This window comes from Phalangium opilio, unplaced genomic scaffold (assembly GCF_054372755.1).
Source record: "Phalangium opilio isolate 3A_F unplaced genomic scaffold, DU_Popi_V2 ptg000217l_1, whole genome shotgun sequence".
NCBI lineage: Eukaryota > Metazoa > Arthropoda > Arachnida > Opiliones > Phalangiidae > Phalangium > Phalangium opilio.
Genome location: NW_028324218.1, coordinates 1,261,482 through 1,274,458, shown reverse-complemented (window position 1 = coordinate 1,274,458; position 12,977 = coordinate 1,261,482). Strand labels below are relative to the sequence as shown.

General features: G+C 36.6%; 2 protein-coding genes and 1 pseudogene across 2 annotated transcripts; 1 reads left to right on the top strand and 2 right to left on the bottom strand.

Moving 5' to 3' along the window:
• The first annotated feature begins 4,758 nt into the window (after positions 1 to 4,758).
• LOC149615474 (uncharacterized) lies at positions 4,759 to 5,978 on the top strand. The gene is made up of 3 exons (XM_089856385.1): positions 4,759 to 5,205; positions 5,371 to 5,472; positions 5,793 to 5,978. The coding sequence occupies exons 1-2, from the start codon at positions 4,891 to 4,893 to the stop codon at positions 5,446 to 5,448; spliced, it is 393 nt and encodes a 130-aa protein (XP_089712511.1). The 5' UTR covers positions 4,759 to 4,890; the 3' UTR covers positions 5,449 to 5,472; positions 5,793 to 5,978.
• A 2,407-nt stretch (positions 5,979 to 8,385) lies between these two features.
• LOC149615472 (G patch domain-containing protein 3-like) lies at positions 8,386 to 11,292 on the bottom strand. The gene is made up of 3 exons (XM_089857308.1): positions 9,593 to 11,292; positions 9,400 to 9,528; positions 8,386 to 9,329 (listed from the first exon to the last, which is right to left on the bottom strand). Exons 1-3 carry the CDS (start codon positions 9,677 to 9,679, stop codon positions 9,291 to 9,293), a joined length of 255 nt encoding a protein of 84 aa, XP_089713434.1. The 5' UTR covers positions 9,680 to 11,292; the 3' UTR covers positions 8,386 to 9,290.
• Positions 9,776 to 10,662, bottom strand: LOC149615473 (G patch domain-containing protein 3 pseudogene; annotated as a pseudogene).
• Positions 11,293 to 12,977: the final 1,685 nt, after the last annotated feature.

Genomic DNA, 12,977 nt, shown 5'->3' with positions numbered 1-12,977 from the left:
TAATTAATTAAAAAAGCCTTTTTATTAAGCCTTAATGTTTGTATATTTTAGTTATTTATTTATTAGGATTTTAAAATAATTTTTATTTGGTTTTTACCACGTTCGTTATCCAGTCATTTTGTGAAAATTTTATGTGTGCACCTTAAAATAACTTTTAAGTGCACTTTTTCGTTTTTATTCAAAGTGAATTAGTTTAGTTTGAAAAATAACAGCGCTCAGCTGTTCACCCTACCCTAGTTAGGTAATTAACATATTTAGTGGTGGAACGCGAAAGTAATTTGATTTCGCGGTTGTCATGGTAACGGAATGAGACACACGCACTACACTGAGCTTTCTGCGTAAATCGTAATCGTGAATTGAATAAACCATAAACTGGCTGATTTCATTGTCGATAAAATAAACAACATTCACTTCACGAATCACAACTCACAAGCAAAGGGGAGGTGGGGATTTGAATTGTAGTATATCAAGGCCATTCAAAGCGCCCCCTTAAAACACTCATCAAGTCATAACTCGAAGAAAACAGTGGATTCAAATTAATTTCTTTATAGTCCATGCAGGCTTTAGTCACTGCACACTTATATCTAGTATATTCAGACTTTGACTGTGAATGAGAAATTCCCCCTTATTTTCCGACTCGTCCGCCTAGCTTCGCTGATAACCCATATAACATACAGCGCCATTATCGAAACTAGCGGCGAGAAAACTAGTAAAACGGTCGTTGGGAAAACCCTAGGCATTTTTTCACGTGACATTCTAACTTGTTGAGTGGTTTAAAGCAAGCTATAGCTCGTGCTCTCGTTCGCTCCCTAGCTCGTGAGCTCGAGCTCTCTGACGTGAGAGCTCTTTTAGAAGCACGCCGTTACTGAAAGGGTTAGGTCTCGCGCGCGAGAGAGCCTTCCTTATCCGAATCTGAAAACGCGCGCGACAAAATTACCCGCCAAAAAGCTCTTTTATTGCGCGCCTTATTGTTAAAACCGCGCCAAAAATAAATAATAATAAAAATAAGTTAACACTATTTGAAAATTATTATTCAAATTATAGTTTTATATGAAAGAAATATATATGTTAAATATTAAAACGGTTGTGAAATAATAATAAATATCGGTTGTGAATAATAAGAAAAAGAATCGGCTTTGTTTACCAACTATATTGTTAAAAGACCACGTGAGTTCCATGACCCAAAAATGGATGAAAAATGAGTACTACAACTATACTAAACGATTACTAGTATAGATTTATTGATTCATGCAATGTTTAAAGATTTATAACCATGTAGGTACAGAGTAATATATATATATTTATTTTATTTATTTATTTAGTGGAACTCGAGGGATAGGGTTGTGAAGCCACCAGGGCTTGGGTACAACCCCCCTCCATGGTAAAAACAAAAACAGCATAGTAGCACATAAAAAAGAACAATATGAACAGATAGAAAACAAAAACAAAAACCAACAAAATAAATTAATTAAAAAAACACTAATGGACACACGGGCACACACACTGGCGGTTAGGGGACGGAAGAGAGCCAGGTATATATAGGTTATATATACATAGATAATAAAAAAAAGAAATATGATTTGAAAGGGGCTTGAAAAGAAAAAGAACAGTTTTGTTAGGGGAAGGAAGATAAAAAATATACGGGGGTGACGTCACGATGGCTAGCTTTGCCCCATGCTTTCTAAACTCCTCTCCCCATCCAACCAACGCCACCGCTATACCCTAAAATTAGACGCAGCCAGTCGTAGCCCTCAAAAGCGTGTTTTCAACATTAAAGAGAGGCTCAAACTGATTTTAATGTCACCACTTGGGTCATTTTATTGAAGTTTTATTAACAGAAGTTGATAATTGAAGAAGGGTGTATCTCTATTCACTTCCCATGCTGTAGTTATGACTTATAACATGAGTGTAAGTTTTTATTAACAGAAGTTGATATTTGAAGAAGGGTGTAAGGCTCAAAATGATTTTAATGTCGCCAATTGGGTCATTTTATTGAGGTTTTATTAACAGAAGTTGATATTTGAAGAAGGGTGCATCTCTATTTACTTCCCATGCTGTAGTTATGACTTATAACATGAGTGTACGTTTTTTTTATTAGCAGAAGTTTATATTTGAAGAAGGGTGCATCTCTATTTACTTCCCATGCTGTAGTTATGATGTATAACACAGGCGTAAACAATCTTATAGGCTTTTGTCTGGATATATTTTTAAATATTTAACTATATGCCCTTTGACCTCTTTATTGATTAAGGTCCACTGTTTCTGGTAATTCAGGGTGTTTTACTAGATCAGGGGAATTGGAATTGGGGTTTTGAATCAGGGAGACAGAAGGTGATTTTGACCTCTTCATCGATTATAGGGTTCATTGTTTCTCATAATACTTGATTATCTTGATCAGGGGATTGGGGTTTTAAGTCAGGGTCCAGAGTTTCTGATAATGCGTTGTTTCTAGATCAGGCAATTAGGTTTTTTAGTCAGGGACGACGTCAGTGATTTTGAAAATATGGTAACCATGGTTGACCTCTCCATTGATTTCATTACTGTCCAGTATTTCTGATAATGCATGCTGGTTTTCTAGATCAGGGGATTTGGGGTTTTGAGTCAGGGATTTTGAAAAAAACATTGTCAGGAAAATCGTGGAAAATATAATTTACCAATTTTCTTTTAACTCTGTAGTCGAAATTGAGACTCAATAAGTAATGTTATTGACACGTAATTTCAAAAATAAAAAATATGTGTAGAAATGTTTGTTTTAGGGATCAAGATAAGGCATTTTAACTTCCCTTTAAGCTCGGGCGACAAAAATTGGTCCAGATTCAAATATTCTGGGAAAAGCGGCGGAGTTAGGGAGAGGGAAAGGGAGGGTCGAGACTGGTACAACCCGTTGCCAAAAGAGCATCCAACTCTACTTCTGTATATCCCGAACGTAGCATGCAGTTGCTAAAATCACACTAAGATGTATATACTTACACTCTACGTTTGTTGTTATTATTATTGCTTAACTTTCGATTTACGATGTAAATTATAGTTATAAATATACACTTTTCCCTAAACAATAACAAATACAAATACAAGAAAACGAAAGGGAAATTTAACGTGGAGTTTTTGAAATAACTTTAAATTGTCAGGGATTTTTTTTTAAAAAACGTAGATGACATAAATGACGTGGAAGAGTTATTGAATTTGGGAAAAGGTTCTTAAATGTCAGGGAGATTTCAAACTCTGTCGTTATAAAACACTCACTGGGAAATGTCAGGAAATTTGATAAAACTATGAGTGAATGAATTAACATAGTTTATCTGCATTACTGTAAATGAATAACTTTTAAAGCAATGAGAAACAATGGTTATTAAAGTTATTTACAAACAAAATAATTAGCTCATCATATAAATATGTTTAAAAAGTAATTATTGTTTATAATTGTGACTTTTAAACCACTTAAAAATCAATATTTAGTACCATTAAATTTTTAAAGGGGCAAAGATAACCTACAGGGGCAAAACGTTAACGTGGGTTTTCCATAGAACGCCTGTAAAACTATTTCACCGCAATACTCCGGTGTTTACTGAAACTTTATATTCCAAGGGGCGAAGATAACCTACAGGGGCAAACGTTAACATGGGTTTTCCATAGAACGCCTGTAAAACTACTTCCCCGCAGCACTCCGGTGTTCGCATAAACATCATCTTCCAGGGGGCAAATTGAAATTTTCTTAATTAATAATATTAAAATTAAAATTTAATTAAAATACGTGGTATATAATAATAATAATAATTTATTTACTTTTGTCCACTACGGTCTTGCCCGTTACAATGCAAGGCCAAGTCAAAAAATGACTTTTAGCCGTATTCCATATTTTATACATAGTTGTTAATCATGCCTTTTATTATATTTTCATTAATGTTATGTTTATTTTTAATAATTTTAGGTGTAATATATTTAACTTAAATATAAGAACAAAGGGAGTTGGACACTAGTGTATTAAATTTTAAAATTAGGTTTTAGCATAATAACAAACAAAAAAAATCTACAGTTAGTTACATATTGTACCTCTTTCCCGATTTCACCCATAGATTTAATTAAAAAATTACAAGATCGAAAAAAAAAAAATTGTATCTTTTTTTATAAAAGTAATAAAAATATAGATATTTTATCTACCTTATATTTTATCTACCTATTGTTTATACCATAAGTTCATAAGATATGTTCTATAAGTTTGTCACTGGTTACTGAGAGCTTGTCATGAAGTGACGTAGATGAAACGTCATAGATTCTCGTAAAGCGACTCCTGGTTATGCGCTGTCAAAGGCTTAGTACAGACTAAATGGGAAGATGGACTGCAAAACCGCGTGTAGTCAATTCTCGCGTCGTTCTCGAACCAGCTCTCATTAAGTCTCTAGCATTACGAAGTATAGGAAGTTATGTTTATACCAACAAACGCAAAATCTCATTCATTTCGGGTCTCGTAAATAGGCCTATATAATGTTTAAATTGGTTTAATTTTTTATTAGTTCAGGTAAAAAAAATAAGCGGACAGTATTCCGTTCTCAACAGATTAATTTATGTAGATAATTTAAACGTTCGGTATAAGGGATTTCGACTCCATTTTGGTCAAATATAACTTTAAAAGAATTCATTAGGAATGTTTTACCACCCTAGCCTAATTAATACACGGTTTTCTTAAGTCTGCAATACCCTGTTTCCCATCTTTATACTCTCTTTTCGATACTAATACCCAATGTTACAACTTTCAGAACTTAAGTCGATGACGAAAAAAAGGAGTTGGTCCCTTGGAGTTGTATCGATATCCTTTGGTATTTTTTATATACTATCGTATACACGGTTTACCTTCATAGTTCCCTGTTTCCCAATACTAGAAGCTTAGCTGCAATGATGCAACAACTTCATGCAAGCTCTATGTTACAACTTTCAGAACTTGAGTCGATGGCGAAAACAAGGAGTTCGTCCCTTGGAGTTGTATTGTTATCCTTTGGTATTTTTCTGATACTATCGTATTCCCCCGTTTATCATCATAGTTCCCTGTTTTCTCGGCCCCTCGAGCCTTCTGCTGCCTTAGTCCGAGCCCTGTCACCGACCACCTCCTGGCTGGGCTCGCCGCCGACGGTGTCCCGCCTCTGTCACCTGCTTAAGGGGCGTTGCCGGGCCCGCTGGCCGATCCCGTATGCCTTGACGGCGGTTCCGCAGGTACCATTTGGGCACAGGGATGAAGGCAGGAGGGGGGCGCTGTAGAGGCCCCCTACGCGCCGGAGCAGCGCCTAATCAAATGCATTCTGAGTTCCCTGTTTTCTAATACAATGATGCAACAACTCCATTTGGTAATCTATGCACGCTCTATGTTACAACTTTCAGAACTTGAGTCTCTGTCGGAAACAAGGAGTTGGTCCTTTGGAGTTGTATTATTATCTTGTGAAATTATTCTTTTCATGACAATCAAGCTACAGATATAGCAGCGTAAGTTCATAATATATGTTCCATACGTTTGCCACTGGTTACTGAGAGCTGGTCATGAAGCGACGTAGTTCATAGATTCTCGTATACGGGACTTACGAGGTTACCGCCCCCTTTTCGGAGAGTTGTTCTGCCAAGGCTACGGAGCGCGTTCGACGACAGCGAATGTCAGCGCCCACAGAAGTACCTCTCGTAAATCCCGTATAGCTAGCCTGGCTTAGTACAGACTTATGGAACATATCATATAAACTTATGATATTAAGTAATAAGCTCTCAAATATGGATACATAGAACAGATACTACTACTAGTTTCCTTTTTGCAGATGATAAAAATATTCATTGTAATGTGAGTATTGGGAAAGTTGAACAATTGTACATCAGTACCAAGTCCATCTGAAGTTTCACGATCAGGAGTGCAAACACCGACGGGAAACACCGTGCTTTCTTAACATAACAGAACAAGATGGCCCAAGGGCTGGGCCTTAATAGTAATTTTACACGGCTCACGTGACCCCCCCCTCCCGTATAGTTGATCTCCAATAAATCGTACAACTAAAAACATTTCTGAAACACAATCGTGTATCCCTTTAATTTCTAATAACGTCACATTTCAAATAATATTAATGAAACTAAATTGTGCACCCCACTAAAGTATAATTTTTAAAAACCATACGAATCAAATAATGTATTTAAACAAAATCCTGGATCCCCTAAACCAGAAATCACTATGACCGTAAAGCGTCCCCTCTATTTTACGAAACCTAACCTAACCATCCAGCATAATCTCTGATGTATCACGCGCACAAAGTGCAGTAGTGCACGAAAATTATCATCTTGTTTCCCTTCACTCAAAAAAGCCCGCGAGATTTAAACTACCTTTCTTTCCTCTCTCTCCGAGCGGGATGCCCCCTCTCCCTCTTCCCCCTCTCACTAATATACCAGGCAGGCAGTTCTCTCTCTACGCGGAGCTTCGTATCGCCACCGCGTACGCTAGCGATCTCTCTCTCTCATCGTAAGCGTACGTTTCGCGGACGCGACCGGTTTCCCTCTCTCTCTCATCGTAAGCGTTCGTTTCGCGGACGCGTCCGGGACAGGGACAGGGGTTTTGGTGCCGTTTCTTAAATTTTACCGTAATTAAAATTCCGTGTAAAATTAAAAAGGGCGAGCCGAATAGGTTGACATGACACACTCTTAATAAACAGAATAAATGACTTTAACAATGAAATTTTGCATACAGTATAAAAGTTGTAACATAAGCATGGTTTGATATGCTTACGGTTATAATTAGAGATGGACGATACCAGGCTTAACCCGATACCGATCGATACCGGTACAAACATGAACCGATACCGATATGATCCAAAACCAACCGATCCGATACTATTTTAAAAAATAGGCCAAATTGCCCGTGGATTTTTAAAAAATAGCCCAAATTGCCCGGGGATTTTTAAAAAATAGCCCAAATTGCCTGGGGATTTTTGAAAAATAGCCCAAAATGCTCGGGGATTATTAAAAAATAGCCCAAATTGCCCGGGGATTTTTAAAAAATAGCCCAAATTGCCCGGGGATTTTAATAAATAGCCCAAATTATTTCCCCCGGAGCTTATAGCCCTACTTTTCAAATTCCCCCGGAGCTTTTTTTGCCCGGGGATTTTAAAAAATAGCCCAAATTGCCCGGGGATTTTAAAAATAGCCCAAATTGCCCGGGGATTTTTAAAAAATAGCCCAAATTACCCGGGGATTTTTAAAAAATAGCCCAAATTACCCGGGGATTTTTTAAAAAATAGCCCAAATTACCCGGGGATTTTTTAAAAAATAGCCCAAATTACCCGGGGAGTTTTTAAAAAATAGCCCAAATTACCCGAGGATTTTTTAAAAAATAGCCCAAATTGCCCGGGGATTTTAAAAATAGGCAAAAATTGCCCGGGAATTTTAAAAATAGGCAAAAATTGCCCGGGGATTAAAAAATAGGCAAAAATTGCCCGGGGATTAAAAAATAGGCCAAATTGCCCGGGGATTTTTAAAAAATACCCCAAATTACCCGGGGATTTTTTAAAAAATAGCCCAAATTACCCGGGATTTTTAAAAAATAGCCCAAATTACCCGGGGATTTTTAAAAAATATCCCAAATTGCCCGGGGATTTTTAAAAAAATAGCCCAAATTGCCCGGGGATTTTTAAAAAATAGCCTAAATTGCCCCGGGGATTTTTAAAAAAATAGCCCAAATTGCCCGGGGATTAAAAAATAGCCCAAATTGCCCGGGGATTAAAAAATAGGCCAAATTGCCCGGAGATTTTTAAAAAATAGGCCAAATTGCCCGGGGATTTTTTAAAAAATAGCGCAAATTACCCGGGGATTTTTAAAAAATAGCCCAAATTACCCGGGGATTTTTAAAAAATATCCCAAATTGCCCGGGGATTTTTAAAAAAATAGCCCAAATTGCCCGGGGATTTTTAAAAAATAGCCTAAATTGCCCCGGGGATTTTTAAAAAAATAGCCCAAATTGCCCGGGGATTAAAAAATAGCCCAAATTGCCCGGGGATTAAAAAATAGGCCAAATTGCCCGGGGATTTTTAAAAAATAGGCCAAATTGCCCGGGGATTTTTAAAAAATAGCCCAAATTGCCCGGGGATTTTTAAAAAATATCCCAAATTGCCCGGGGATTTTTTAAAAAATAGCCCAAATTACCCGGGGATTTTTTAAAAAATAGCCCAAATTGCCCCGGGGATTTTTAAAAAAATAGCCCAAATTGCCCGGGGATTTTAAAATATAGGCCTTAATTGCCCGGGGATTTTTAAAAAAATAGGCCTTAATTGCCGGGGGGGGGGGATTTTAAAAAATAGGCCTTAATTGCCCGGGGAGATTTTAAAAAATAGGCCTTAATCTGAACATTTGCCAACACGTCAGTATGTCGCGACTCAACCTGAACAGTCTGGTCAAACGCAGCAGCATTCCCGAGCTCAAGCCCTCAGCAATGTGGGCAGGTGGTCACGATTTGGATGTTCATAGGATGGATTCGTTGGGTTAAGAAAGTCTCTCTCAAACATGAATAAAGTGTCCTTAAAAATTTTTCCTTTTTGTTATTTTCACTAAATTTTTCTATTCCATATAAATTTTATTCAATTGTCATTACGTTCCTAATAAATATGATATTTTGAAATTAATTCCGAGTGTTTTTAGTTTATTTAATGATAGAATCTACTTGTAAACGTTTTAGCCAATAGACAGTTTAGTGCGTTTGTACTTCCCGCGAAGGCCAATCAAAAAATTCCTCTAATTAATTAACCTATGCTAATTACAGAAAGAGAGAATATGAATCGCAGCTTTTAACCTCGGCGCTTTATTACGTGGTAAATTAAATCAAATCATTTAGGAAACATTAATTAGTTATCAAATTAATTAATTTAGGGTGCTCAACTTGAAAGAAAAACGGCTGAAGAAAGAATGCGTCAAATATCTCCTCAAGCTCAAACGTTTCTTTCAAGGCAACTTCCAAACGTTTAAATATACCAAGTGTTGCCACAAGGTAAATTCATTTCTTACCCACGCTTGTCGTCTTCTTTGAATATTAAGAGCAACTATGCCAATTCCTACGTTAAAAAAAAATTATTTACCGCATGGTCTTTTGAAATCAAACCCTTTTTCTAATTAATATCTGGATTTAATTAATTTTACCAAAAATAATAAGCAAATCCCGCAATGTTGCATGATTAATTTTAGAACTATTTTTACGCGAGCAATTAAAGACTAAATTATACAAATTTTATATAGTAATTTTAAGGTTAAATTAGTTAGTTTAATAATTTTTTTTAAGGAAATATTTATATAAACTTTAAAGTTCCAACTTCTCCCCCTGAAAACTGTTAAATTAATTGCGTCAAAAGTAAATAAAAACAAGTGTAAATAAGATGAAACAACAATTATTCTCACCCAAAATGCCTTTTTATCCCAGGGTTTTTGGCCAACATCAATTATGGGTTGCGCTGGTCCAATAATGGTCTTTCCAAGTCCATCACCTTCATTCCAACTTTGTTCCTTCATAATGCGTCTACCGAAACCCTGCAAGAACGTCAAAAAGGGTAAGTACGCAATTCCTTACCAACACTCTTCTTGGTACACTCACTTTCGCGTATCGTTCGAAACCACCAATTTTGCCCGTATCGCGTTGAAAATCGTTAGTGCCACTTCTTAAACTAGTTTCTTGCCTCATGGCCTTTGGCGTCTTTGTCACCAGCGCCTTAAGAAGTTAGGAAATATTTCTTGGACTTGTGATTGGATCTTAATTTACCTTGTTCGTAATAAATACTCATATCGACGTCATCGGCAGTTTTTTCATCAAACAATACTGGGCATCCGTGTAGGAAAGCAAACCAGATCCACCTTTTTCCCATTTGAGTTCAATCTCTTCTTCAAAGAGACGCTCTTTGGCGCGCTCTTGACTGCGTGTTACGTCATTATGTAGGCTTTCGTGACGTTCCCATTCTTTGCAAGTATCATTGTCGTCGTCACTCTGCCATTTATAAACTTATGGAAGCCTCAAGTAGTTACCCCTGATTGGCTAATATCCTCTAGCGGCGGTTCATCCTCTATCGGTTGTTGTTTCCTGTCCACGAACTTATCAGTAATTGGATGCAGGCTTGGAAATAAGGTTTATTTCTGAACTAGTCCTCCGGACCAGTGACCCCTGATGTCTTAAATACGAAACTGGTCCCAATTTAATTTTCTACTGGTCCCAGGACTTGTGGTCGTTCTCTCTTCCAAAAAAATCTCCCTCGGCTTAGGGTTGTATACACAACTGGACTCCTCGAGTCGAAATTTATGTTAAAATGAAAATAATTAAAGAGGTCCCCATAGCAATTTTTAATAAACTAGTCATTGGGAGCAGTGACCCGCGCGTTTTGAATAAAAAAAGTGCTCCAAGCTATTAATAAACTGGTTTTTGAGATGTCCCCTCGATGTCCTGACGAACTCGTGTTTTCCATCTTGGGTACTTCCTGTCCCATTCTCGGCTGTCCACTTTGGTCCATAATCGAATGGTACACTACTGTACTTTTGTTTGGCCCTCGATCGAGGGAATTCCAAGCCCAGTTTCCCAATTACCGAAGAAGGTAATCGGCATTGACGTATTAGATCCATGAAGACTTTAGTCGGGGTACCAACGTTTCCATTGGGCATACCAATAGGCGGGTGCATTTCAATTATAGTTTTTTAAAATAGGCATTTCACAAATATTACTTTTAAGCCCCATGACTCGAGTGCAAAATACGGCTAATAAGGAACTCCCATACTTTGATGATCCAAATATATTTGATCCGCATATACAACATTTTAAACACCAGTATAAAAACCTTAGAGTTTCTAATACAATTAACGATTTATATTAGAATGATATCAAAAATAAAAGGGAAGACCGTTTCTTCATTTTTTGTTTGCATGTACTCCCGAGTGTTGCGGGTTGAAGTTTTACAGGCGCCCATAGGAAATATATGGAGTGAATTTCCCCTGGATGTCGGCTACCATTCGATTATTACGTTCATTTGAAAGTAAGAATATTACCAGTATTTTATCGACAAATAATGTTATATAATATTAGAAAAATTAACCGTAATTAATTTTTAATTTGCATGATGTTTCTAAAAACCGTATTTTCGTGGATTTCTCGCGATTGTGGTTCGTGAGAATGACTTATATGCAGCCCTTAGCGGCTCAGCCCTGGTTCACAGTAATTGAATTGGGGTGATCAACTTCCATCACCAGCAAGTTTTCGCCATTGGTTTTCGCCTTCCAAAGGACCAAAGCAGGCTCTTCGGGAAGCAAAGGCTCAAATTGGTAAGGTTGAATATTGAATTCTTCCTGACCATCATCCGAATTCGAATTTTCCTCACTCCATTGGCGAATTTCAAACGATCCTATTTACAAACAACCAATGAATCATAGTCGCCTTATCGACGTCACTACGGGGAAAACAAGTTGGCCGGTATTCCGCGGTTGGTTTGAATTTCAAAATATCTAAGGTACTTTTTACCTCTCCGTGTGACGTAGTCCAGGAGAGGTTCTGTAACGGCCGTGTCTGTGTGTGTGTGTGTGTGTCTGTGTGTCTGTGTGTCTGTCCGTTGTTACACCCACGTGACCGCGTTCGCAGTTTCCAAATCGGAGCAAACGTGTTCGCCATTTCCGAACTGCATTCACAGTCACGGACATAGATGGGCACTATCATATCATTTGATAGTTTTACCACTTGATACGATAGAAAACTAAATCTGCCCCTATCAAAGTATCAATTTTGATAGTTATTTTCGAGAAAAATTTGAATTATAATGATCGATTGAGTTTGATAGCTTAGAAAGTGCACTCGAAGTTGATATGATTCATTGATTCGTTGAAATCTTCTAGAGAAAAATATCGATTCTCAACGTGATCTGGCTACTAACCCCATCTTTTAGAAATCATAAAAAATGATAGGCATTATTCCTTGAGAAATAAATTGATTCTTTGAGTGAGTTTATTTGGCGACATCTGTTTTCTGATTTCATTTTAAAAAATTATGTGCTAATCTTTGATAGGCAATTTTGATAGTTATGAAAATTTCTGGAAAGATAAGTCGTTTTTTGAATGATATCGAAGTTTTTAATATATTTGAACGTTAGCAAGTGTAGGTTTATTCTATAAGAAGATTCTGTACTTGGTGGTCGTTATAACCCTCTCAAACAAATAAATAAAAATAAAATAAACGATGGTTAAACAGTTCAAACTGTGAAGACGGAGCTTCTTGTATATAGAAGCTCCGTGCTGTCACTGATGTGAACGACTACTCGAGGAGGAAGAACGATTCCACGAAATCATCCAAACGTAGAATTAGATAAATTAAAGTGTAGATTTTCTGATTTTTATTACCCACAGTTTTAATTGCAATTTTTGCCTTTAATTATTATTAGTTAACCGTTTATAGTAGATGGTTTAGATTAAATCAAGGGCGAATAATTTGAAAAAGTTTGGATAGTAGCTTTTGAACTATAGACAGTTAAAAGTCAAACTTGAGAAATGAGATTATGGAAATTATATGAATATATGAAAATATTAGAAATTCTACAAAATCAGGAAATATCAGGAATCGATTAAACAGAGTAAAAGTAGGTAGAGCCCAAATCAGTTTGATCGAAAACAATCAAATTTAAAGTCCGGAAATTAAATAATCGATTAATTTAGTCGTTCCTAAAGATTTCAATTTGATTTGATAGGCAAAAAATCTATCTAACAATGAGAGCCAATCTAACATATTGAAGGAAGATTTGATAGTTTCACCATCTATGATTTGTTGAGAGGGAAAAAATCTATCTAACAAATAATGCCCGTCTAAAATATAGCTAGAAGAATTGATAGTTTCGCCAAATATGATAGTTTGAGAGGAAAAATATCTATCTAAGAAGGAGTTCCACTCTAAAATATAGTCAGAAGAGTTGATAGTTTCGCTATCTATGATAGTTTGAGAGGAAAAATATCTATCTAAC